The sequence below is a fragment of the Vipera ursinii genome (genome assembly GCF_947247035.1).
Source record: "Vipera ursinii genome assembly, chromosome: Z".
Taxonomy (NCBI): Eukaryota; Metazoa; Chordata; class Lepidosauria; order Squamata; family Viperidae; genus Vipera; species Vipera ursinii.
Genome location: NC_139517.1, coordinates 39,465,158 through 39,489,052, shown reverse-complemented (window position 1 = coordinate 39,489,052; position 23,895 = coordinate 39,465,158). Strand labels below are relative to the sequence as shown.

Sequence of the window (23,895 nt, the reverse complement as noted above, 5' to 3'; positions counted from 1 at the left end):
ATTCAAAAGGGCACCCAAAAATTAAAAGAGAAGGTAGTTCTCACCGTGTACACATCTTCTTGGTATGTTCAGAGATCACCCCACATTGCTAGAGAAAATGACCATACATAAGGTTGGTTGGTAGGTTGGTTAGTGCATCAGATGATGGGTAGTTCTCATTCTTAAAACATTCAAAATATAAATATTTTCAGAATATAAATATTTTAACTCTCAGATAGGGCTGTAAATGCAGCCATGACTTTTCAGCACAGGCTGACTAAGAAGAGAAAAAAAAATCTTTAAGTAATAATAAACACAGCCAGGTAAAAAGGGGACAATGGGGAGTAAATGAAAGAAAAGCGAGGGAGGAAAGTGAGGCAGAATTTACTCTAAGCCTCATAGGGTCACCTTGGAAGACCTAAAAGGATCAATGCCTAGTCTCAAAAAATTGTATAAGACTCTGCTTGGGAAGAGCAAAGATGCAATGCAGAGGAAAATCCCCTTTTAAAGCAACTCAACTGAGATGGGAATTAAAAAAGAGCTTTACTGGTTGTCTTCTTCCAGATCTGGGACTCCAAACCCCAGATTCCACAGACAAAGAGCATATCCCAGCTGGGAAGCCTGGGGCAGAGCAACAGTCTTCTGCAAGTTTGTTGTTTTTCCAGGATAAAGTGCAATAAAAATCAGCCTAAGTAGCTACTTTAATTAGGCCAGCAGATCACATCTCCACAATAATAGACATCAGTATTCACCACCCTTTATTTCTGTCTTATTCCTGATTAGGTACATTAATCTTCATACTACCTGCCTACTTCTTAGCATCATTTGTCCTTTGTTTCAAAAAAATCATGCTTGGGTTCCTTTACTTCCCGGCATCCCGGGAAATTCAGATTACTCCATCTCTTGCTATGGGGGGTGAGTTATTGCCCCCCGTAGATAGGGCGTGCAACTTGGGGGTCCTCCTAGATTCACAACTCTCTTTAGAAGATCATATTGGAGCTGTGACTAGGGGGGCCTTTGCCCAGGTTCGCCTGGTGCGCCAGTTGCGGCCCTATCTGGACTGGGATGCCTTGCATACAGTCACTCATGCGCTCGTGACCTCTCGTCTAGACTAGTGTAATGCTCTCTACATGGGGCTGCCCTTGAAGACCACTCGGAGGCTCCAACTGGTGCAGAATGCAGCCGCGCGAGTTGTGTTGGGAGTCTCCCGATACTCCCATGTTACACCTTTGCTCCGCGAGCTGCATTGGCTGCCGGTTGCCCTCCGGGTGAGATTCAAGGCGTTAGTAATGACTTACAAAGCCGTACATGGCATGGGTCCGGATTACCTACGGCAACACCTGCAGCTGGCGTCAACTTCCCTCCGTCCAGTGCGCTCCCACAGAGAGGGCCTCCTCAGGGTGCCTCCGATCAAAGAATGTCGACTGGTGGCCCCCAGGGGGAGGGCGTTCTCTGTGGGCGCGCCAGACCTGTGGAACCGCTTGCCGGTTGAGCTCCGGATGGCCCCCGACCTTCGCTCCTTCCGGCGGGATCTAAAAACTTACTTATTTGAGCAATCCGGCCTGGTTTGATGGGTTTGGGTTTTAACATGGTTTTTAATTATTGTATATATCGGGCATAATATTTAATTTTTTTTTTAACTTTTGTACTTTGTTTTTTAATATTTATTGCCCTGTACACCGCCCTGAGTCCTCCGGGAGAAGGGCGGTATAAAAATTTAATAAATATAAATATAAATATATAATACTTTTTCCTATTCAATAGAGCAGCAACTGTACATTGCTGTAGTTGAATGAATATCAAGCCCATAATAAACCATTCCTATTAGCTTTAAATATTATCTAGCCTCAGGGGATTGAAGAGTCCTCAAATCACTTCAAAGGGCCATAGTCAGGAGATTTATCTTCGTTTTCCAATGTCCCTTCCAAATAAAATGTTAAGTACTGTGTAGGCTCCAATGATCGGTTATGCAGACCCTATGCAGCATTCTTCAGGGCAAGCATTTACCTTCAAATAAATAAGCATCAGTTTCTTTCTGTTAACTGAAAATAAGCAACGGCACACAGAATCACTAGACAGAAGGCAACAGAGCTAGATACTTACTGTAGTTAGCAAACTACGGAGCTCCTCAGGACCCAGAGTTTCATAGTTGATTCCAGCAGAATTGTTATACTGAGGAGGAGAATACACCATACCCAAATATTTTAAGTGTTACATAAATCATGGCAATCCTATCCTTCTCATTTTCACCATGAAATGGTATGAAAATGAAATTATGCAACACAAAAGTAAAATGAGCCAGTCTGAGTGAGAGTCAGTTTGTTCTAAGGGTTAAAGCACCAGTGTAGAAAGCAAGTGGACGTGAGTTCAAGTCCCACCTTAGCCACAAAAACCAGCTGGGTGACTTTGGACAAGTCACTCTCTCAGCCCAGTCCACCTCACAGGGTTGTTCTAGTGAGGAAAATAGGAGGAGGAAGGTGTGCAGGATGTGTCTGCCACCTTGAGTTATTTGTAAAAGTAATAAAGGTGGCATACAGATAAATGAATGAATGAATGAGCTAAAATACTAGCATAAGATAAAATAGCAAACAGAAATATAATACATGCCCCCTCTGTAATCCTATTCTATTCTGTAGTCGTTAACATTAAGAGCCCTTTTAACTTTAAGAAAAGTTGACAACCACAAGAGACATGGCAATGATGCAGAATGGATGGGGCTTTGTCATGTAGCAATGAAATACTTCTAGGGTGGATTCACTGCTTTTTGTTAAAGGCATTTAAGCTGACATTAAAATTATCTTGCATTCCTTTCTTAAATGTAGGCATTTATGTCATCAAATCCAGGCATATGGTGGGAGTGGGCTCTAGAGCCACTGCTATATTTAGACAAGCTGACTCGGGCTCGATAGAACCTCTAAACAGAGGTTTTGTAGATCTAGTACTTTTTAAAATCCTGAGGAGCAACACAGTATGATAGGACACAGCATTGCTGTGTTGAACTAAACTTACTTTAAATGGGTCTGGGTTACCACTCAGCTCCCCTATTGGAAGAGGAAAAGAAGAAAAGAAAAGAAGAATACACATAAGTATCAATACATGAGGTCTCACTCTACTATGATGCTTATCAAAGCACAGGCCAGAAACCTACGGTAGCATTTGTTTTTAAAGGCTAATTCATAGATTCCATATGGCCATTTGGAAGTTGCAAATGGAGCCATCTCCAAATTATGGCCTAGGAAACACAATTCGACATAAGAAAATGTACTAGCATTCTGAAATATTCTAAACAGTCTAAAGCATGCTTAACTCATATCACAGTAAGGAGGGTTAGTTAGTAGAGAAAGCAAGCCCAAACAGTGAAGCAAGAGACAGGCTGACTCCCGTTCCTTTCAGTCATTTTCATGGCGATCTAGGACACCTGTGATTCTGGAGGGTTTTTTCTTTTGCTTTTGTTTGTAATTCCTTGCTGCCATTCATGAAAGGCTCTTTTAAGCAAACCTATCTGCTCCAGGTCACCTAACTGCCATTACTACCTGCCCATCTACAGTCCATCAAGCCTTCAGTAGGTTCCTCCAAATGCTCAATATTTCCTCTCCTTACTTGACAGACCAGAATAGCAGATTGTCTGTGGTAGGGCTACCACAATCTGCATTTTGGCAGCCCAAGTAGGGTAACTCTAATCTATTTTATGCACACTCTCCAAATGTCCAATCCAATTGAAAGCCATGACAACCTTTATTTTCTGAGAATAATGCACATTGCCCATGCTTTTCCACTAAAACTTTAAATCAAGCAGGCTTTGGCCTAGTTAAGAACTACTAAGATATTCAGCAGATTGACCAAAAACATTCTGGATTGTGTAACACATTTCTCTTTTTACATTTTTCCACAGCATGTTTACGGCAGTAATTGACAAACAACACTGACACATGCTATAGTACAATGAGTAACCTGCTACTACATTAAGTGGTATAAAAGCATTTGAAAGTTTGGCTATCTAAAAGGTGCTCTGATGGATCTCTACCAGCAAATCTATCTGTGGAGAACCCCTGCTATTTAACATCTGCTTTAGTAGTATTTGTTTCCCTCCAATTATTCTGGCCACGTCCATATTCATCACGCATGCAGAAACACAAGAAAATGGGGCTTTTCAAAGGCAGGCACTGCTTGCAGTTACAAAACAAAACGTTTGTACCCTCTCCACTTAATTAATTTTAATTGAGATACACAAAAGCTGTACAGGAGAATTGGGAAAAATTTTGCCTATGCATTATACTATGTCATATGGAAATCAGATATAAGAACAATAGAAGATGGCTTTCCACAACACACTCACCATTTTTATGTTTCAGAGATTTGGATCTTCGGGGAGAATTGGGATTCTGAAAGAAGTCAGGAAAAATAAAAGGTCTAGTTTGGTATGGGGGTGTGGGGAAACTCTGAATTTAATAGATCCTGCAACTAAATTCCTTCCCCAACTTGAAGGCCAGACCTTTCAACATTGTTTCATTTCAGTGACAAAGATCAGGCTACTCACTCAAAGTTTTGAACAACAGTAACAGCAATGTAGATGGTTAGGTTTTTAAAAATGTTTTGGTTACCTGATCCCCAAATAATATTTGAAACAGTGAAAGCACAGAAATTATTGTGAAATCAATAGTTTTAAAGAACGTTGGTGATGTACAGATACAGAACATTCATTACTAGAGTGTCTAGGAAGAAAAACTCACATTCCCAATATATGTTGAGTTCTACCTTGAATTAAGGGATTACAGCCTTCCCTTTTTCTTCCTCTTTGTGTAGCACTATCTGAGGAGCATATAACCTCCTACAACTCAAAGGAGCCACGTGACTCAAACTAAAAGATAAAAGATGTAAACTCACAGAATAAACTGAGAAAAACCTTCCTAAAGGATCCAACCTGAAGCATAATCTTGCTTCTCAAGGCTCTTATAATAGGACAATTTCTCAGTTCTGAATCCAATGCACAATAGATTTCGAAACCCAGGTTTCACAAATAATGTAAGATCATGAAAGTGAGTAGATGCACTGATTTCTCTCAGTTTTCATGATCTTACATTATTTGTGAAACCCGGGTTTCGAAATCTATTGTGCATTGGATTGAGAACTGAGAAACTGTCCTATTATAAGAGCCTTGAGAAGGTATATAAGGTATACCTTCAATTCTATTAACTTCTAACTTTGAAAAAGATTTTAAAATGGTCACTTTAATAACTAAATCAATATTAAAGGTAGGCATGCACTTACCTTATCCGATTTCCTCTTCTTTGCTAATTAGATTAAAAAAGGAGATATTTTATTATACCATCCCCTTAAAACGTTTTCAAACTTAAATTTTTGTCCAAGAATTATGTCAGTGGTGGCGAATCTATGGCACGAGTGCCAGAAGTGGCACTCAGAGCCCTCTCTGTGGGCACTCACGCCATTGCCCCAGGCCCACCTCCCCCCGTGGCCCCCTCCTCACCAGCAGGCCCACCCAGAGGAGAGTCTCTCCCCCAAGCACAACTGGCGTGGAGCAGTGCAGCCAAGTACATGGCAGCTGGGCAGCAGTGACAAGACTCCGCCCTTGTGCCCCATTATGTGCAGATGATGCTGCAGAGTGCGGGCGGAGGGCATGGCCACCATGGCACTGCTGGGCCACCTGGGCAATCTGCAGTGGGCTATGGATGCAGTGGGTGGCCCCGTGGGTGAGCGGGGCTGAGCTGGGGTGGAGCAGGAGTGGAGCAGGGGCCGGTTTTGGGGCACTCAGTTTCTAAAAGGTTCGCCATCACTGGCCTATGTGGATCTGTATGTTAGAAATAATGCATTCGAAGTAATACAAACCAAAGTCCTAAGTCTATACTTGTAGCCAGAGAGCTCATTCTTTGTCTCAAATTAGAAACAGAGATACGTAAAACTGAAGTTAGGGCATGAAGGCTGATATTAAACTTTGATTAGTATATTAAGTTATCCCCCTCAGGTTTATTTCAACTAATAAAGACTGATAATTTTCCATCAAGTTGGCATAATGTCATAGAACAAAAACTAGTGACGTATGGGTTATCAACAGAATACATGCGATTTATGTGGTATAACAATACCAAGCATACACTTCTGCAAAGCCTACTACCTCAAGTGTGGTTTCATTGGCCAAGCATGGAGGCTTGTTTGGGAGCCTCTCTGGCATTGGAACACAACACTAGACCTTAATCTAGTTGCGCTGTTCCCGCTTCTAGGCTGATTTTGGTTTTGCAAGGGTTTTTACTGCTTGTTTGCCTTCTTTATGGACTCAGCTAGGTGGCGGGCTTCACAGTGCCTCCTCCACCCATGAGGTACCCATGCATGCTTAAAGACCTGCACATTTACCTAACAGTGGCATTAGGGAGAGCAGGGGTGAGGGTCATTAAGTAAGTCTGTCTCACATAACAGTCATCACTATGACTGTAATAGATAGTGCCCATTATGGTTGTAGGTTGAACATTACCATAATTAATTAATAATTAATCTGTTCCTTTACAACATATATCCATCAGAGCAAGTCAAAGTGTTTTCATTTTCTTAAGGTCATTTCTGAAAACTATGTCTTTAGACCCACAGTAGTATAAAATTGGCCAATAATAACTCAGTGGCATTGGCAGCCTCTCTCCCCCCTGCCCCCAAAGTTAGGTACCTTATTTGAATCAAAATCTTTTGCATTAGACTCCATATCTCAAAGTGCTCAAGGTGCAAGATTGTCCCTTTGAACCCACCAAATTCCACCAAAACAGCCTTCTAAAGATCTCTCATCAGAATTTGAGTGAAGTGGTAGCCAAATTCAACATCTATTCCTCATTCTAGAAAGAGACTTCTATCTTTACAAAAGACCATGCACATAAACCCATCTTTGCTTCAGCTTACCTTTCTTTTCAGATCCATATGACCAGTCATTATCATTTATGTCATCATTGTCCTCTTGATCACTCTCAGATTTGTTCATGTTATTACTACTTGCTATCCTGCAGCAGGGAGAACAAGAAGAAAAAGGGTGCTTTTCTTTTTATTTTGGGATGAAAGACTGTAATTAGAATTGCCACTTTCTATTCTCCAAGCCACTAACTCATGCAAAGGGTGACTGCCAGAAAGTGTAATACTGCTCCATGGCATTGCCAGGCAATGAGGAAGCTCAAAGAAGATTGGCAAGTGTATTATATGAAGTGGGTATAAATCCTATGAAAAGGATGAGCAGAGTTCAGGCTTCCAAGATTGATGTTTCTGTCTTTTTGAAACCTAGAAAATCAGACCCACCAACACAATATTCACAATTGAGAAATTGGTCTTGAGTAATACTACTGAATGGAGCTTGCTGTCCTTCCATACAATTATTCCAAATTGCCCATTAATTGCAGTAGTATAATAGAAAGTAGGTAGAAAGTTGGAAACTCTTTTAGGATTAAATATATTAAAAGACAAAGTCCAGCCCAAACAAGCAAATGTCTTAATTACCAACTGAGGTTACTATATTTTGTTAGAATGTACAGCATGCTTCCTCAACCTGGATGCTATCTACATATGGATTCTAATTTCCAGAATTCAGCAGCCACTATTGGGGAAAGCCGGTTTACAGACTGAATAGCATTTCTGATGAAACTTGTCAGCAAGCCAGTGAGGTAGGTCAATACAGATTCAAACTTCAGTGGAAATAAGAAGCTAAAACACCCAAGAGTTTTTTTTTGTTCTTAGAATTGACAATTTGATGCAAAAAAAACTTGTACCAAATGCTTTTTTGACTTGCAGCTCAGTCTCTTAATTGGAATGCCACAGGAAGTCAAAACTCTCACATTGTGCTGAGTCCATTCCTCCATCATGATGTACAAGCAGAGAATTTGCTTCAGGGGTCAACATTTTGCAATTACAGGCTATCCCTTGCCATATTTTAGCAGCTGTGAGAGCAGAGGTACCATACAGAAATATGGATTTGATTGCCTATTTTATTGTTTAAGTAATGTCCAACACTTTGTGACCCCATGGATCAACGCACACACCAAACTCCACTATCTTCCACTGTCTCCTGTATTCATGTTCATCACATCGATGACTCTATCTAACCACCTCATCCTCTGCCATCTCTTTCTCCTTTTGCCTTCAATCTTTCCCACCATCAGAATCTTCTCCAATTAGTCTTTTCTTCTCCTTTGGTGGCCAAAATATTTGAACTTCAGTTTTAGTATCTGTCCTTCCAAAGGACAGTCAGGGTTGATTTCCTTTAGGATTGACTGATTTGATCTCCTTGCAGTCCAAGGGACTCTCAAGAGTCTTCTCTGAAACGACAATTCAAAGGAATCAATTCTTCGGTGCTCAGCGTTCCTTATGGTCCAAATTTCACAGTAATACATTACTATTGGGAAAAACCATAGCTTTAACTATACAAACCTTTGTCAGCAGATGTCTCTGCTTTTCATTGTGCTGTATAGGTTTGCCATAGCTTTCCTCCCAAAGAGCACAGTCTTTTAATTTCATGGCTGCAGTCACCATCTGCAGTGATCTTGAAGCCCAAAGCAAAATCTATCACTGCTTTCATTTCTTCCACTTCTGTTTGCCAGGATGTGATGGGACCAGATGCCACGGTGTTATTTTTTGTAATGTCGGTTTTCAAACCAACTTTTCTACTCTCCTCTTTCATTTGCACCAAGAGGATCTTTCAAGCCTCTTCACTTTCTGCCATTAGAATGGTATTGTTTGCATATCTGAGTTTGTTGATATTTCTCCCAGTAAACTTAATTCCAGCTTGTGATTTATTGAGCTTGGCATTTTGCATGATGTATTCCGCATTTAAGTTAAATAAGCAAGATGACAATATAGAACTTTATCGTACTCCTTTCCCTATTTTGAACAATCAGTTGATCCATGTCCGATTCTAATGTTACTTCTTGACAGGTTTTTTAGACAGGTAATTTGGTCTGGTTCTCCACCCTAAGAACTTGCCACAGTTTGTTGTGATCCACACAATCCAAACCTTTAGGGTAATCAATGAAGCAGAAATAGATATTTTTATGGAGTTCCCTTGCTTTCTTCATAATCCATTGAATAATTGCCTTTGGTATCTCCATGTTCTTCACCATGGCAAACAAAAGTAAAATGATGCAAAAATGCATCAGTTCATGCATAATTTAGGCTAGCATGACAGTGAATAATGCATTACTTTAAGCATATAGAATAAACATAAAACAGTACAATCATAGGAATCTCAAAGTTGGATTTTCTTTTCTCCTTCTGATACTTCTGATTTTCAAGCATATCATCCTTGGTCTCAGCTCTTTTCCTACTAGACCTCTAACATTCAGAGCATTCTCATGTCCTCACCTCCTATTGGCAATACGGCTGCTATTCCGACCCATACCAAGGCACTTCTCCAAGTGTGGGGCAAAGCGGGAGGCAGCAATGCTTCGACTACAGTTTGGGCACACACATTCCTTAGTCTTCCACTGGTTATAGACCTGGCCAAAAATATCCAGGCCTGGTTGATCCACAATTTCTGTAACAAAACAAAAAAAGAAAGTAAGGATGTCTCTCAGTTGAACAAATAGCCAGGAAAAGAGCTACATACGTAAGCATCTCAAGAACTTCACCAAAGAATAGCAGCTTAGATTGACAGAAGTTTAAAAGCAGTCCAGTTTGTCCTTCTTTTAAGATAAGCATTACAAGAAGAATACTGACCTACAATGTAGTCATCACTGCTGCTACCAGAACAATTCTCAGTCACAGAGGGGGAGGCGAGAGCCTCCAGATACTAGAATAGCTCTGATCAGCAGACACATATGTATCACTCTTTCAACTCTCTCAAAGTTCCTTGGATAATCGTAGAACGATCTTTGTCTAGCTTACCATTATTGGGCAATAAAAGTTAAAACAGTGGCTGGATGAGTGGGGAGCATTGTAGGATATATATAAAAAATAAAATTTTGGGCTAAGCTAGTATTGTTCAATTCATCAAAACAGTTTTCCCTTGTTTAAACTTCTCGCACAAAAAGAAATTCTTTTGAGTTAAGCTGGGTTCCTGGATAGTGTAATCTTCTTTGCAACAATACAAAAGCAATTCCCCATTGCCTTCTTCAAGGATAATTCATTCTCTTTCCCAGACTAGCTTACAAATCCAGCATTCCTGATCATCTTCCATCCAAGTACAAATCAAGCATAATTCTGTTTAGCTTCTCAGCCAAAAAATATACAGTCAGGTGCTGTCACCAGCTCAGCTACAAAGAGACAGAGCATAACACTGTGTGCAGATGTGAGCCAGGTTATGAGGCAGCAAGTATGTCTGATTTTAAACACACAAAAAACAGCACCCCAACTGGCAGCTGTGTATGCTTAGTTGAGGATAAGTTTATAGTTGGGTTTACACAAATGTATCCTAGACAAATGTCAGACATAACAAAACAAATATGTTTTGTAGACAAGTTTTAGAGAAGCATGTTTAATGTCTTGTATGAATCCAATGTATATATATATAATCCTGAAATAGTATGTCCTATTATGCCATGTAGCAAGGTTTTACACCTAAGCAACATTCCTGGTAAGAAAATATAAGAAGGGGCACTGGCTAAAACACACACTTACCAAAGTCCTTCATACTATCAGGGTCTGTATCATCCAGAAAGAAGTATCCACATTTGACAGCCCGGTGTACCTCAAAGCACAAGCCCAGGCAAGCATCATCAATCAAGTCAGTATAAATATCATGAGCCAAAGCCTGTAAGGCAACAAGACCAAAAATTTCTTAACAGCAAGAACAAGGGACATTGGGAGATCTGTACATTATTATATATTATATTTCCCAATATAAAGAGAATGTATTCACTTTCAGGAAGCATGACATTTAAAAAAAATCTTAATATCTATATACAAATGTCAGATGGATGACTCGTAGCATACACATCTAAGCTAAGCTTTGACTATAGTGGGCTCTTCACTCTGTCCAAAAGAACCGGAAGATTTTTTTTTCTTGGCTTTGCTCTATCAAAAGCTTTGCAACTTACCTCTAACTTGCTGTTATCCAGGCCCGACAAAGTCATTTCCTCCATTTTCATTTGCAACAGCTATCAGAAAAGATGCTGAAAATGCAACATAGTAGAGGCAAGTCTGAAATGGGAATGGGTGCCCCTAAATGAAGACAGGCAAAAATATTCAATTATCACTTCAAGAAAATCTTACTTTCACAATGGAAAAGAAAGCAGTGCGTAAGATGTTATGTAGGGCAGAAATATTAATGACAGTTTTAATTGATAATGCCTATAAATTACCAATAATTTTGAAAAGTGCACTTTGGGTGAGGATTGAGAGCCATTTTTGAAAAACCATTCTTGAAAGAAGTTTATAAAATCTATTTTACAAGTAGCCCTTGCCTCCAGCAGTTTTTGAAAGTATTTCTCAATGTTTAATATAGGTTCTACTACTGGTGGAAACCATATTCCTTTGCCTCCCCAGTTGACAATGCTATTGCTATGGTGCGGCAATGTATTAATGGGAAGGAATTATGGCCTCCTACACAGGGCTCAGCCTCTGAATTCATGTAATCCATCAAACTATTGTAGATGGTAACTTAACAAGTTCTATGTTGCTGAGTACATGCTGAGGGCATCCATGACCTCTGACTACCTGACAAATTCCTGGGAAATTAATCAAACTGCCAGATTGCCATCCTCTCTCACTTGTTGATAGCAGTGCAATATAGATATTCATTCCTTGCTCTAGCTCTGCTTTGTGTAGAAAGATGGGCTATAAATCTTATTAGAGATTTATAATGTAAATATACCGTGCTTCTTTTTCTCCTCCACTTTGTAAAATTTCATGGCATTTTGTGGAAACAGACTGACATCTATGGCCTTAAATTCTGCACAGATGTAAGGTAAGGGTTTCAAACAGCCTCAAGAGGTAACTGTCAGATTGAGGTGAGGCACTTGTCAAATGCAGGCAACAGCAAGAAAGAAAAACAGAAATCTGAAAATAATCTGTTTGATGGCCTTTCCAAATCAACACTTTCACCATCCACCAACTTCTGACTTACTCCTCTTAAGCTCCCCATCACACTTCCATAGAAACTAAGGTCCCTAAACAGCTTTCTTTCTTTTGAAAGATACCAGATTAGATAAAACTAGATTGTAATCTAGCTATTTCCGGGATTCAAAAGTTTTTGCTGACTCTCGTTTCTCTTTTTCTGAGATTGTTCAGAGACCAATCAGAAGTTGTATCCTTCTGTAAATTGGCGTAGAAGAAAAATCTCTTTCTCGCAAGCTTGTGCTGCACAGTAAAAGCTTTACTAATATGGAGCCCCAGAGCAGAAAAAGAAGCAATCTACATTTCAATGGTTTTGAAGGGGAGGGATGAGGAGAGAGGCAGAAGCATCTATATTAATGAGCTCTTACCTACTTTTGAAAAAAAGAGAATGACCATGTAAAAACTTAGGCTGAAATTGTAGATCAACAAGCTCAGATGGGGAGCTCACAAATCAGCTACGCATTGTGTTAATAAAAGAACTGGGGTGTGTGTGTTTGTGTGTATGGGATAAAAATATATATGGGATAAAAAAAATCTAACATTAACATACACGAAAAACAGAACCATTGCATCACTGATATTGATCAGTGCTACTCAAAACCTCTCTTTTCTTCTAAGAATTACAGGATCCAAAAATGCATCTTTAAAAAAAATTGTACTCAAATTCTCAGGCAGAGGTTTTACATACCAGTATGTATAGCTCATGGCTTTTTAAACATTGCAATGTCCTGTTTTACAGGACATTTAAAATGAGATGCCAACTAATAATGTAATCTATGTTTACTACATCACTGCAAGGTTAGAACCTTTTAAAAAGGGGTGTTGGTTTTTAAAAATCCCCCATGGGGCGGGGTTAGACTGGCACTGAGGAATGAGAAAGTAATCCATATATACATGAAAACACCGCACAAAACAGCCCTTTCTCTAATATAAGGGAGTTGTCATCTGTAGTTGATAGACTAAAAGATGCATATAAACCAGTCTCTGTCTCTCTCTTACATACACCCTATATTGTGATGGATTTGCTCAAGAGAAATCCATAGAGCTTGCTTACAAAGAATGGATGGGCTTGCAAAGCTTAGTAATAATTTCAAGGTTCCTTTGGCACCCTATTGTTGGGGGAAGTACTCCTTTAACACCAGATGCAGCCTTCATTAGCTTAACAAAAGACAAAACAAAACCTGGACATTATAGGATACCCAGATCTAATGCTTCCCTGTAGCCAGCCATCTGGAATCACCCTCCCTTCATCCTGGACACAGTATCCATGCCTAAACTCAGCTGCCAAATAAGAAGTTGTCCATGTGGAACACTAGAAGACCACTAATGTGAGGACTGTTCTGAATCTCATTGAATATTTACAATAACATGAGAAACAGGCAGCTTTAATATTCCTAGATGCAGAGAAGGCTGACAATTTAAATTGGACTTTTATGTTTAAAGTCCTGGAAGAAATGGACTTTGGAGAGAACTTTATTTATTCTTTATTCAGCAAGCAAAAATTGTTATTAATAGTGATTTAATTGATCGATGTGACATTCAAAAGGGTACAAGACAAGGATGCCCCTTGTTATTTATTTTGGTATTGGAAGTTTTAAATAGAAATATTAGGCAAGATGAGAGAATGGATATAAATATCAAGAAAGAAGTTTATAAATTGAAGGCATTTGCTGATGACTTGATTATATTCCTGCAGGACCCAAAAAATAAGATAGAATATATGTTGAGGAAATTAAATGAGTTTGGGGTTCTAGCAGGTTTTAAAATAAACAAACAGAATACAATGTTGATCAACAATATATTCTTCCAGGATAGTGATATACTAAATAAAAGGTCTGATTTTAAGGTTGAGAAAAAGGGAAGATATTTGGGGGTTATGTTGACAAACACAAACCTGTTTCAAAATAATTATGTACCTCTTTGGAGTGATATCAAAAAGGATTTACAAACATGGGACTGTTCTGTACCAGCCTGCTACTGGCCCTGCAGAAAAGGCAGGGACAACCCCTTTTACAAGAAGGCAAGAGGCTGGAACTAAGCCTGCCAAATTTATTAACATAAAACAGAGCAAAGAGAGCAAACACCATGAAACAGGAGCTATTCAAACGGTTGCCTTCAGCAAACTAGCCCTCCCACGCACTCCCCTTTTAAACAGTTCAGGGCGTGGCTTCTCTCTGCCTCCTTCCGAGGTGCCCCATTGCCTTCGTCTGTTTACTCCTGATTGACTGCCTTCTGCGTAGGGAGTCCTTGAACAGGGCCAGCTGTGGGTCATCTTCATCCACGCTGTCAGGCTCACACAGCTGGGTCTGCGTCATAACCAGGTGGGAGGGGCCTGGCTGAGGGCTCTCATCAGCAAGCTCTCCAACACCCTCAGCAACCTCTCCAACACCCCCCTCCTCCTCCTCTGAATCGTTGGACCCAACTGCCGAACCCACAGGCTGACCCTGAATCACAACAGGGACAAACTACGTTTATCATTACTGGGCAGAATTTAAGTAATTAAAATGAATGTTTTACCAAATAAACTTTCTGCTCCAGACAATACCAATACTTGCAACGGATATTCCACTTAAACAGAGGTAGAGGGATATCTCTAAATGTATATGCCAAAGAAAGAAACCAAGAATTAAATACAAGTTACTGCAAGATGCCAGAGAAAGAGGGAATCTGGGTTTACCAGATTTGAAATTGTATTTTGATTGGTTTGGTTAAAAGAGCGGGTGGACCTCCAGAATAAGAGGCTACTTGATTTGGAAGGCCATGAATTAAGGTTTGGATGGCATGGGTATTTATGGTATGATAAAGTTAAATTAAATGTTGATTTTCATAATCATTTTATTAGGTGCACCATATTAAGAGTTTGGAATAAATATAAAACAAAGGTTGTTTTTTGTTTTTTTTTACAAAATCCCAAGAAGCTTTTTTTAGAAAAGAAATGGTGGAGAAGCCGGACTGGTGACGTATGGTAAAATAGTATCTTTCAATTCTGGAGACCTCATCCTCAAGCCTAGAGAAGAATTAGAATTACAGTTGCAAGAAAAAGTATGTGAATCCTTTGGGATTACATGGAGTTTTGCATGAATTGGCCATAAAATGTGCTCTAAACGTCATGTAAGTCACAATAGAAAAACACAGTCTGCTTAAAATAATACTACACAAACATTAGCTGTTGTCATGTTTTAATTGAACATAAGATGGAAACATTCAGTGCTGGGTGGAAAAAGTATGTGAACCCCTAGCCTAATGACTTCTCCAAGAGCTAATTGGAGCCAGGAGTAAGCCAACCTTGACTCCAATCAGTGTGATGATATTGGATGTGTTGCTGACAGCTGTCCTGCCCTTTAAAAACACACACCTGTTTTGGGTTTACTGGTGTCAAGAAGCACTGTCTGATGTGAACCATGCCTCGCAGAAAAGAGGTCTCAGAAAACCTACGATCAAGAATTGTTGACTTGCGGACTTCCAAAATGGATAGCGAACAGAGTCTGGCTCAATTTTACCAGATGCAGTTTGCTGTTAGAATTAGAGGCCTAAAAGAGAATATTAAGGAAGATTTAAAGCAGCTGGTTTCTGAGGCTTTTGAGGGGGTATTGAACCATCCAGCATCTGAAATAAAACAAGGCATGGACAAAGTGTTTCGTGTGAATTCGTGGATTGCTAAGCAGAGAAAGTTGCCTAGAGATGTGGTGGTTTATTTTGTAAAAAGGGAAATTAGAGATGAAGTTATACAAGCTGCCTATGATACTAAAGTTGTGATTGCTGGTCAAGAAGTTTTGGTTCTAAAAGAAATTCCTCCAAAGATTTTAAAGAGAAGGAAGGACTTTATATTTCTTGTGCAAGAGCTCAAGCAAAGAGATATAAGGTTCAGATGGGAGATCCCAGCTGGGTTGAGCTTCATGTATGATGGCAAAAGGTACTGTTTGGGTACTGTGAAGCAAGCGCATGATTTTTACAACAATGTTTTAAAAGCAACCCCATCAACACTTCTGGAAGCTGCAGAGGGATCTGGAGAAGGAGAACATCAAGAGGATGAAGATGGACAGATAGACGAGAAGGGTACAGGAGGAGATCAAGCTGCAACTCTTTTGGATGATCCTAGAGAACAGAGGGTGACGCGTGCTGCCTTAAAACGCTCAAAAAAGATTAAAAAATAAGACCAGTAGAAATCTATGGAACTTCCACAATATACTTATAGTCAAGTGGTAGTTGTGTTTTTAAGAGTTTTGGGATGATATGTATGGTAACAGAATTTTCAATTTGGAATTAATGGACAATTTACTACAGAGGAAGAGGATGAAAGTTTTGTGGGTTAATGCGGGTTAATTTGTGTAAAGGTAAAGGTAAAGGTAAAGGTTCCCCCGCACATGCGTGCTAGTCGTTTCCAACTCTAGGGGCCGGTGCTCATCTCCGTTTCAAAGCCGAAGAGCCAGCGCTTGTCCAAGGACGTCTCCGTGGTCATGTGGCCGGCATGACTGGACGCCAAAGGCACACGGAACGCTGTTACCTTCCCACCGTAGTGGTCCCTATTTTTCTACTTGCATTTTTTTTTTTACGTGCTTTCGAACTGCTAGGTTGGCAGAAGCTGGGACAAGTAACAGGCGCTCACTCTGTTACGCAGCACTCGGGATTCGACCCGCCAAACTGCCGACCTTCTGATCGACAAGCTCAGCGTCCTAACCCACTGAGCCACCGCGTCCTTTAATTTGTGTAAGAACTATCTATTATAGCCTATTTTGGCTAGAGAGGTTAATAGGGATAGGTGCTTGTGATGTGTAAGTGAGAATATGTCTAGGTAATAGTGAATTGTGGAAGAACATAGATGGGAATGATGCTAGTTTTCTTTTATTTTAGTTCTTTATACATATTTAGTATTGTTAAGGATTGGTTTACTTTATATAAGCTAGAGAGTGATGGATTTTAGAGTTTATAATTGTTAGTATATGATTGTTTATGATTGCTTTTTAGATATATACCTTGTATTTTGCTCTGGGAAGTCGGGGGGGGGAGGGGGGAGGAGGGGAAGTAGAAGGGGGGAGGCAGGGGAGGGAGGAGGGAGAGGGGGAGGGGGGAGATAGGGGGGAGGTAGGGAGGGGAGGAGGGAGGGGGAAGGGGGGTTTTTCAAAGGAAAATTGTATTTTAAAACTTTTTAATAAAAAAAAAAAAGAATTGTTGACTTGCATGAAGCTGGAAAGGGTTGCAAAAGTATCTCCAAAAGCCTTGATGTTCATGTGTCCACGGTAAGACAGACTGTCTACAAATGGAGAAAGTTTAGCACTGTTGCTACTCTCCCTAGGCGTGGTCGTCCTGTAAAAATGACTGCAAGAGCACAGCGCATAATGCTTAATGAGGTAAAGAAGAATCCTAGAGTGTCAGCTAAAGACCTACAGAAATCTCTGGCATATGCTAACATTTTTGTTGACACATCTACAATAAGGAAAACATTAAACAAGAATGGAGGACATGGGAGGACACCACGGAGGAAGCCATTGCTGTCCAAAAAAAATATTGCAGCACGTTTGAAGTTTGCAAAAGAGCACCTGAATGTTCCACAGCACTACTAGCAAAATATACTGTGGACAGATGAAACCAAAATTGAGTTGTTTGGGAAAAACACACAACACTATGTGTGGAGAAAAAAAGGCACAGCACACCAACATCAAAACCTCATCCCCACTGTAAAACATGGCAGAGGGAGCATCATGGTTTGGGGCTGCTTTGCTGCCTCAGGGCCTGGACGGATTGTTGTCATTGATGGGAAAATGAATTCCAGAGTTTATCAGGACATTTTTCAGGAAAACGTACGACCATCTGTCCGCCAACTGAAGCTCCGCAGAGGATGGGTGATGCAACAGGACAATGACCCAAAGCATACAAGTAATTCAACAAAACAATGGCTTCAACAGAACAGAATATGCCTTCTGGAGTGGCCCAGTCAAGAGTCCTGACCTCAACCCGATTGAAATGCTGTGGCATGACCTTAAGAGAGCGATTCACACCAGACATCCCAAGAATATTGCTACACTTGAAACAGTTTTGTGAAGAGGAGTGGTCCAAAATTACTCCAGATCGTTGTGCAGGTCTGATCTGCAACTACAGGAAACGTTTGGTTGAGGTTATTGCTGCCAAAGGAGGGTCAACCAGTTATTAAGTCCAAAGGTCCACCTACTTTTTCCATCCTGTACTGTGAATGTTTCCATCTTATGTTCAATTAAAACATGACAACAGCTAATGTTTGTGTATTATTTTAAGCAGACTGTGTTTTTCTATTGTTGTGACTTACATGACGTTTAGAGCGCATTTTATGGCCAATTCATGCAAAACTCCACGTAATCTCAAAGGGTTCACATACTTTTTCTTGCAACTGTAGAAGGTCACGCTTGTCACTGGTTTACATATCAACAAATGAAGGAATTATTTAAATTAGACAAAAAAGGCCATGGTTCTGAGTTTGCTAAAAATGAATTGGAAATCCTACTATATGGTAGTGATGATTATATAATTGACAAGGTCTATAAAATGTCATTAAAATTGAATTTGGAAAATGAACATGTAAAACACTGTATGATCCAGTGGGCAAGGAATTCTGGGTATAATGTGATGCTTGAACAATGGGAGAATATGTGGATAAAAGGCTTAAAATTCACATTTAATTATAACCTGAAAGAAAAATTTTACAAAATTTATCGCTGGTATTTAATATCAGATAAGTTATCTAGAACGTATAAAGGTATTTCAAATGAATGTTGTAAAGAAGGGACTTTTCATCATTTATGGTGGACATGTGATAAGGCAAAGAAATATTGGAGTAGGTTTCATACAGTAATGCAGAAAATTCTTAATGTGAACATAAAGATTAAACCAGAAACTTTCTTCCTCAGTCTAATGAAAAGAGAACTGGAAAAAAAAATTGGAACTCTATATGGTTGATGGCAGCAAGATTGCTCTATGCATAAAAGTGGAAGGATGCCTCGATTCCTACCATGGACGAATGTTTACAAAAGCTGATGGAACTAGCAAAGATGGACCAAACTGACTGTGCTGATAAAAGAAATGAACATAAGCACCTTTATTTCTATTTGGAAACCACTTCTGGACTTTGTGCTTGAGGAGGAAAATAAATGATATGATAATTTTGGGTTTCACCGATTAGACTGATTTGCTGATACAGAAATGGCTAGTGCATACTACTATAGAAATGTAAAAAGTTGAGATTGGATTCTAATGTTTGATTTTACTGCAACAAAGAGTCGGAAGTCAATGCCTTTTGTTTCTTCTCCTCCTTTTCTTCACACTTTTTTTGTTTTCCCTTTCTCTTTTCCCATTCCCTACTGTTGTCCCCTACTATTTGTTTTTCTATTTTCTCATTTCATGTTATAAATGAATAAAATAAAAAAAACCAGACCACCACTTTTGTCATTACCAAGACTACACAATGGTGGTCAATTTTACCATCTGTTTGGGCCACTTTTACAACTTGAAAATAAGAATTAATCTAGTTCTTATTTAAATTGGCTATTTATTGTACAGCATCTCTTGAAGCCTAGCTTTCACTTCCAATTGCCCCCCCCCCCTGTCCTGGACTTTGGTATCTCCCTTTTTAATCTCCCTCTCTGCTTCACAGCTCTTCCTCAAAATATGCCGCTTTTACTACCATCAACTCTCTCCTTGGTTCCTGTGCCACCAAATCTTGCAATAGTTAAAATATCTAAATTTGGTGTGTGTTTCAAAAAAACAGCAACCCTGTATCAGTGGCTCTCGTCAGTTGTTTTTCAATTTATTTTTCAAGCCACAGAATCAATTCAGGTCAACAAAAGCTGATATGTCCACCAGGTACTTAAATACCATGTAAGATTAATTTGGAGCCTGCCCTTCTCTTGCACAGGTTTATCTCTTCAATGCAGAAACCGAACTGATGCTCAAATGTACACACTGGATGCTGCACAAGCACCCTGCCTGGAATAAATGTGAGCCTCCCCAGATGGCTTTATTCTCAATCCAAGGGGCGGGGGCGGGGTACAAGTCACAGTTACTCATCAGAGGAAAACGAATTTGTGCTCTGTTCTGAGGAAATTTTACCTTTTCAATTATTACACCTCACATTCTAGAAAGAAATAGCACTGGAAATAAGTGTTGGAGCTAAGTCCTATTTTGAATTACAAAGAGATAGGACTTGGAAAACAAAGATGAAGTAACTATAAATGGAACATTTTCTGTGCTCTGATAGAAGTCTAAAAACAAGACCAGATAATAATGCTTAATTGCAAAAGAGAAACCCAATAAAAGGAATTGATCTTAAATTTTCTGTCCTATAATTCCTGTTACCACTATCCAACTTGAATAAGTTGGCTGCTGGAATCAAGTTGGGAAACAATTCATTCAGAGCTATTATGTGCCTTCCATGCCTTCTCTGAATTCCAAGCAACTCCTCCCTTAATCCAATTCAGCCTTTCTTTATTATATCCATCAGTTTCCAGACCTTTCTGAATATCTACTGTCAGCTCCTCCTAATTGTATTATCTTCTTTAGCTGAGTCTTCTACTTCATACCATATTTTTGCCTTTAATTAAGTAAAAAAAGAAGAGATAAAAAAGAATACCTATAGGGGTGTCAAACTCAATTTCATTGAGGGCCGCATCAGCATTGCGGTTGCCCTCAAGGGGCCAAGTAGGTGTGGTCTACTGGGTGGGCGTGGCTAGAGTGCATATGGCCTACTGGGTGGGCGTGGCCAGCTCTACATCGTTCGCATCAAGGGTGCCTATGGGGGCCTGGGCAGGAGTGGGACAGATCTGAGGGTCTCTGGCAGAAGGAGGGTCTCTGGGCCAGGGCCAAGGCAGTGGGGGCCGTTCCCTCACTGTTTCCAGGATGGCTTCGCGGGCCACATGAAACCACTTCGTGGGCCGGATCCGGCCCCCGGGCCTTGTGTTTGACATGTCTACATATACATGAATATGAGAGTCACTGTAAGATAGGTTGAAGTACTGGATTTGAAATGAAGGAGACCCCAAGTCCTAGTTCCTTCCCTAGGCATGGAAACCAACTGGGTACTTTGGACTAATTACTTTCAGCTTCAACTTAGGAAGTATAAAAAAGCTCTTATTCCTTTCCCCACCTCAGTGATTTTCACAAAACCATCAAATACTTCTGCTTATTTTGACTACAATATACTTTTTCCTCACCAAATGGGTTAGGATTGTTAAATGAGATCTCCATGAATTTAAGTATCTACACTATAACCACAACAATGATATTGCATCAGAATCAGAATCGAGCTGGAAAGGATCTTGGAGGTCTTCTAGTCCATCCCGCTGCTCAAACAGGAGACCCTATACTATTTCAGACAAGTGGCTGTCCAGACTCTTCTCAAAAACCTCGTGATGAAGCACCCACAATGTCTGAAGGCTATTTCACTGGATAATTGTCCTCCTTAATTCTGGGTTGCTCCTCTCCTTGATTAGTTTCTATCCATCATTTCTTGTCTTGCCTTCTGGTACTTTGGAAAATAAACTGAACCCCTCCCTTGTGGCAGCCTCTCAAATACTGGAATCCTTCTATCATGTCCCCCCCTTGTCCTTTTCTCTAGACTGGCCATACCCAAATCCTGCAACCATTCTTCATATGTTTTAGTCTCCAGGCCTTTGATCATCTTAGTTTCTCTTCTTTGCGCTTTTTCCAAAATCTCAACATCTTTTTTGTAATGTGACCAAAACTGGATGCAGTATTCTAGTTGTGGCCTAAGGTCTTATAAAGCGGTACTAATACTTCACATGATTTTGATTCTATGCCTCTCTTTATACAACGGCTTTTTTGGCGGCAGCTGCACACTGCTGGCTCATTGTCCACTAAGGTCCCTCTCACAGTTACTGTTTTTGAGCCAGGTTTCACCTAATCTGTACTTGTACCTTTGGTTTTTCCTGCCCAGGTGTAAAACTTTGCTTTTCTCCACATTTCATTTTGCTGGATAGGGCTCATTGTTCAAGTCTGTCAACATCTTTTTGGATCCTGAGCTTGTCTTCTTGGGTGTTGGCTACTCCTGCCAGTTTAGTGCCATCTAAAAATTTGATGAGTTCCCCTTCTATTCCCTTATCTAAGTCATTTATGAAGATATTGAAGAATACTGGGCAAATTACATCCACAGTAAAAAAAAATTTGAAGATGAGATTTTAAATCTGTTGGGGTGCAAAAAAGGGAAGAATTTACATAGGGCTAGGATTTCATATTTATAAACAAAAATTTCTACATAAATATTTTTTTTTAAAAAGGATAACCATATTTCATTATAGTTGTCCGTATGAAGTCCATGACTGTAGGTAAATCGCAAATACGGTAACATCTTTTCCACCCCACTAATACAGCTAAAGTACAGCTGTAGTGCATCTGGGGAGTGCCACTTTGAGAAAAGGGGCTTTCATCCTTGCTTTTATCATGCTCACTTTTTCATTCTCATTTATCCTGGGTGCTGCCTTTGTACACATCCTTCAAGAAATATTTCATTTGGTAAAAGGAGTTGTCAGTCACATTCTGCCCTCATCCAGACCTAGTTGGTTACTCTTCCTCACTAGCTCAGCAACTGCCTTATCAGATCAAGGATTGCTCTGGTTTACCCCAATAGTAGAGCATTTGCTTTGGAAATGTTCAGCTGTATGTTCCCAACATTCCACATTCTGAGATAAGCTAGGTCTAATATGTGCAGTAAAAATTGGTATGCTTGCTACATTTATATCTTATTGTTCTTTCAGGAAAATCAGAGGACACAAGTTTTTTCTTCCCTCATTTTATCTTGACCACAACCTAGAGAAGTAGACTAAACTATGTATGTGAGCCAGGCCCAAGATTATTTACTAAGTTTTGTAACTAGAGATTTCTAATCGAGCCTCTCCTGCACAGTGATATCTAACCACTATCCTGTGCTAATTCTTGTTAAGCTTGTCTCCAATAATTTACTCCATCTTATACAATGAAGAAAGTTGTTCTATAATGTGTTATCAGGTCAAAGTTCCCTTTAACCAAGCTTTCAGTGTCCAGCAGTGAATAATCCAGTGTTCTGAAACATTGTAAACCAGGGTAAATTCAATAGCAATCCCTAATTCTTTTTTTGATCACAGAGGCTTTATTGAACAATGCTGGTTAGTAGCTGCTCCTCCAAAAATTTAATTATCTTTTAATCAGGTCTCCAAGCAAACAATTGTTTTCCTGCCCAATCCCCATCCCACATCTTCTTATCCACCCCATTTCTTACTTCACCCCATCCCTGCCTATTTGCCTGACCATTACCCCTCCCATAGCAGCCCATAGACCTACTTTCCCTTCTCCAAATTTTTGCCCTCCCCTTTCCATTTACTTACCTCCACACACGGGGCAGGAAGAGGAAGAGAAGTCTCACAATCGACCACCTCCCCCTTGATGGCCCGTGGCTGCTTCCCAGGCGGCCTGCCGGGCCCCAGGCGAAGCAGCCATGCCCCCTCCTCACCGGGCCCCAGCTCAACGCAAGGGCCCTGGCAGGAAGAAGAAAAGAGAGAGTCGATCAGATGGATAGGTCACTCCGGCCTAACGCATCCGCCTCCTTTTCTTTTACAGCGGTTCCGACACTGACGGTAGCAATAGGGAAGGGGGAAACACCTTTTGCAATAGAGACTCAACCGAACATGCTGGTCACGGGGCGGGCACCGGAGGAGGGCAGAAAAAAGATGTGGGGAGAAGGGCGCCCAATGGAGTTGCTCTTAAGGGAGGAGCGAAGGAAGCGACCAACCGACGTGGTTTCTGTTTCTTCCTTTTCTCCTCCCTGTCTCTCTGTCATCAAGGTTGTTGTCGAAGAGTCGCTGCTTACTGGTACATTGTTACGTTTGATGTAGAATGTCAGAATTTTCCGGGGTTATGGGGAAGGGACAA

At 40.3% G+C, this 23,895-nt stretch overlaps 1 protein-coding gene across 1 annotated transcript in view; it reads right to left on the bottom strand.

The window, feature by feature from the left end:
* Positions 1–23,609, bottom strand: part of ATXN7L3 (ataxin 7 like 3) — a 33,283-nt gene extending 9,674 nt beyond the window's left edge. The window contains exons 1-10 of the mRNA XM_083377860.1: positions 23,352–23,609; positions 10,992–11,115; positions 10,573–10,705; positions 9,319–9,490; positions 6,877–6,974; positions 5,248–5,270; positions 4,316–4,361; positions 2,989–3,020; positions 2,083–2,151; positions 45–88 (exon numbers count right to left, since the gene is read on the bottom strand). Of these exons, the coding sequence (XP_083233986.1) occupies positions 45–88; positions 2,083–2,151; positions 2,989–3,020; positions 4,316–4,361; positions 5,248–5,270; positions 6,877–6,974; positions 9,319–9,490; positions 10,573–10,705; positions 10,992–11,042 (668 nt within the window). The 5' untranslated portion in view covers positions 11,043–11,115; positions 23,352–23,609. The remainder of the gene's footprint in view (positions 1–44; positions 89–2,082; positions 2,152–2,988; positions 3,021–4,315; positions 4,362–5,247; positions 5,271–6,876; positions 6,975–9,318; positions 9,491–10,572; positions 10,706–10,991; positions 11,116–23,351) is intronic.
* Positions 23,610–23,895: the final 286 nt, after the last annotated feature.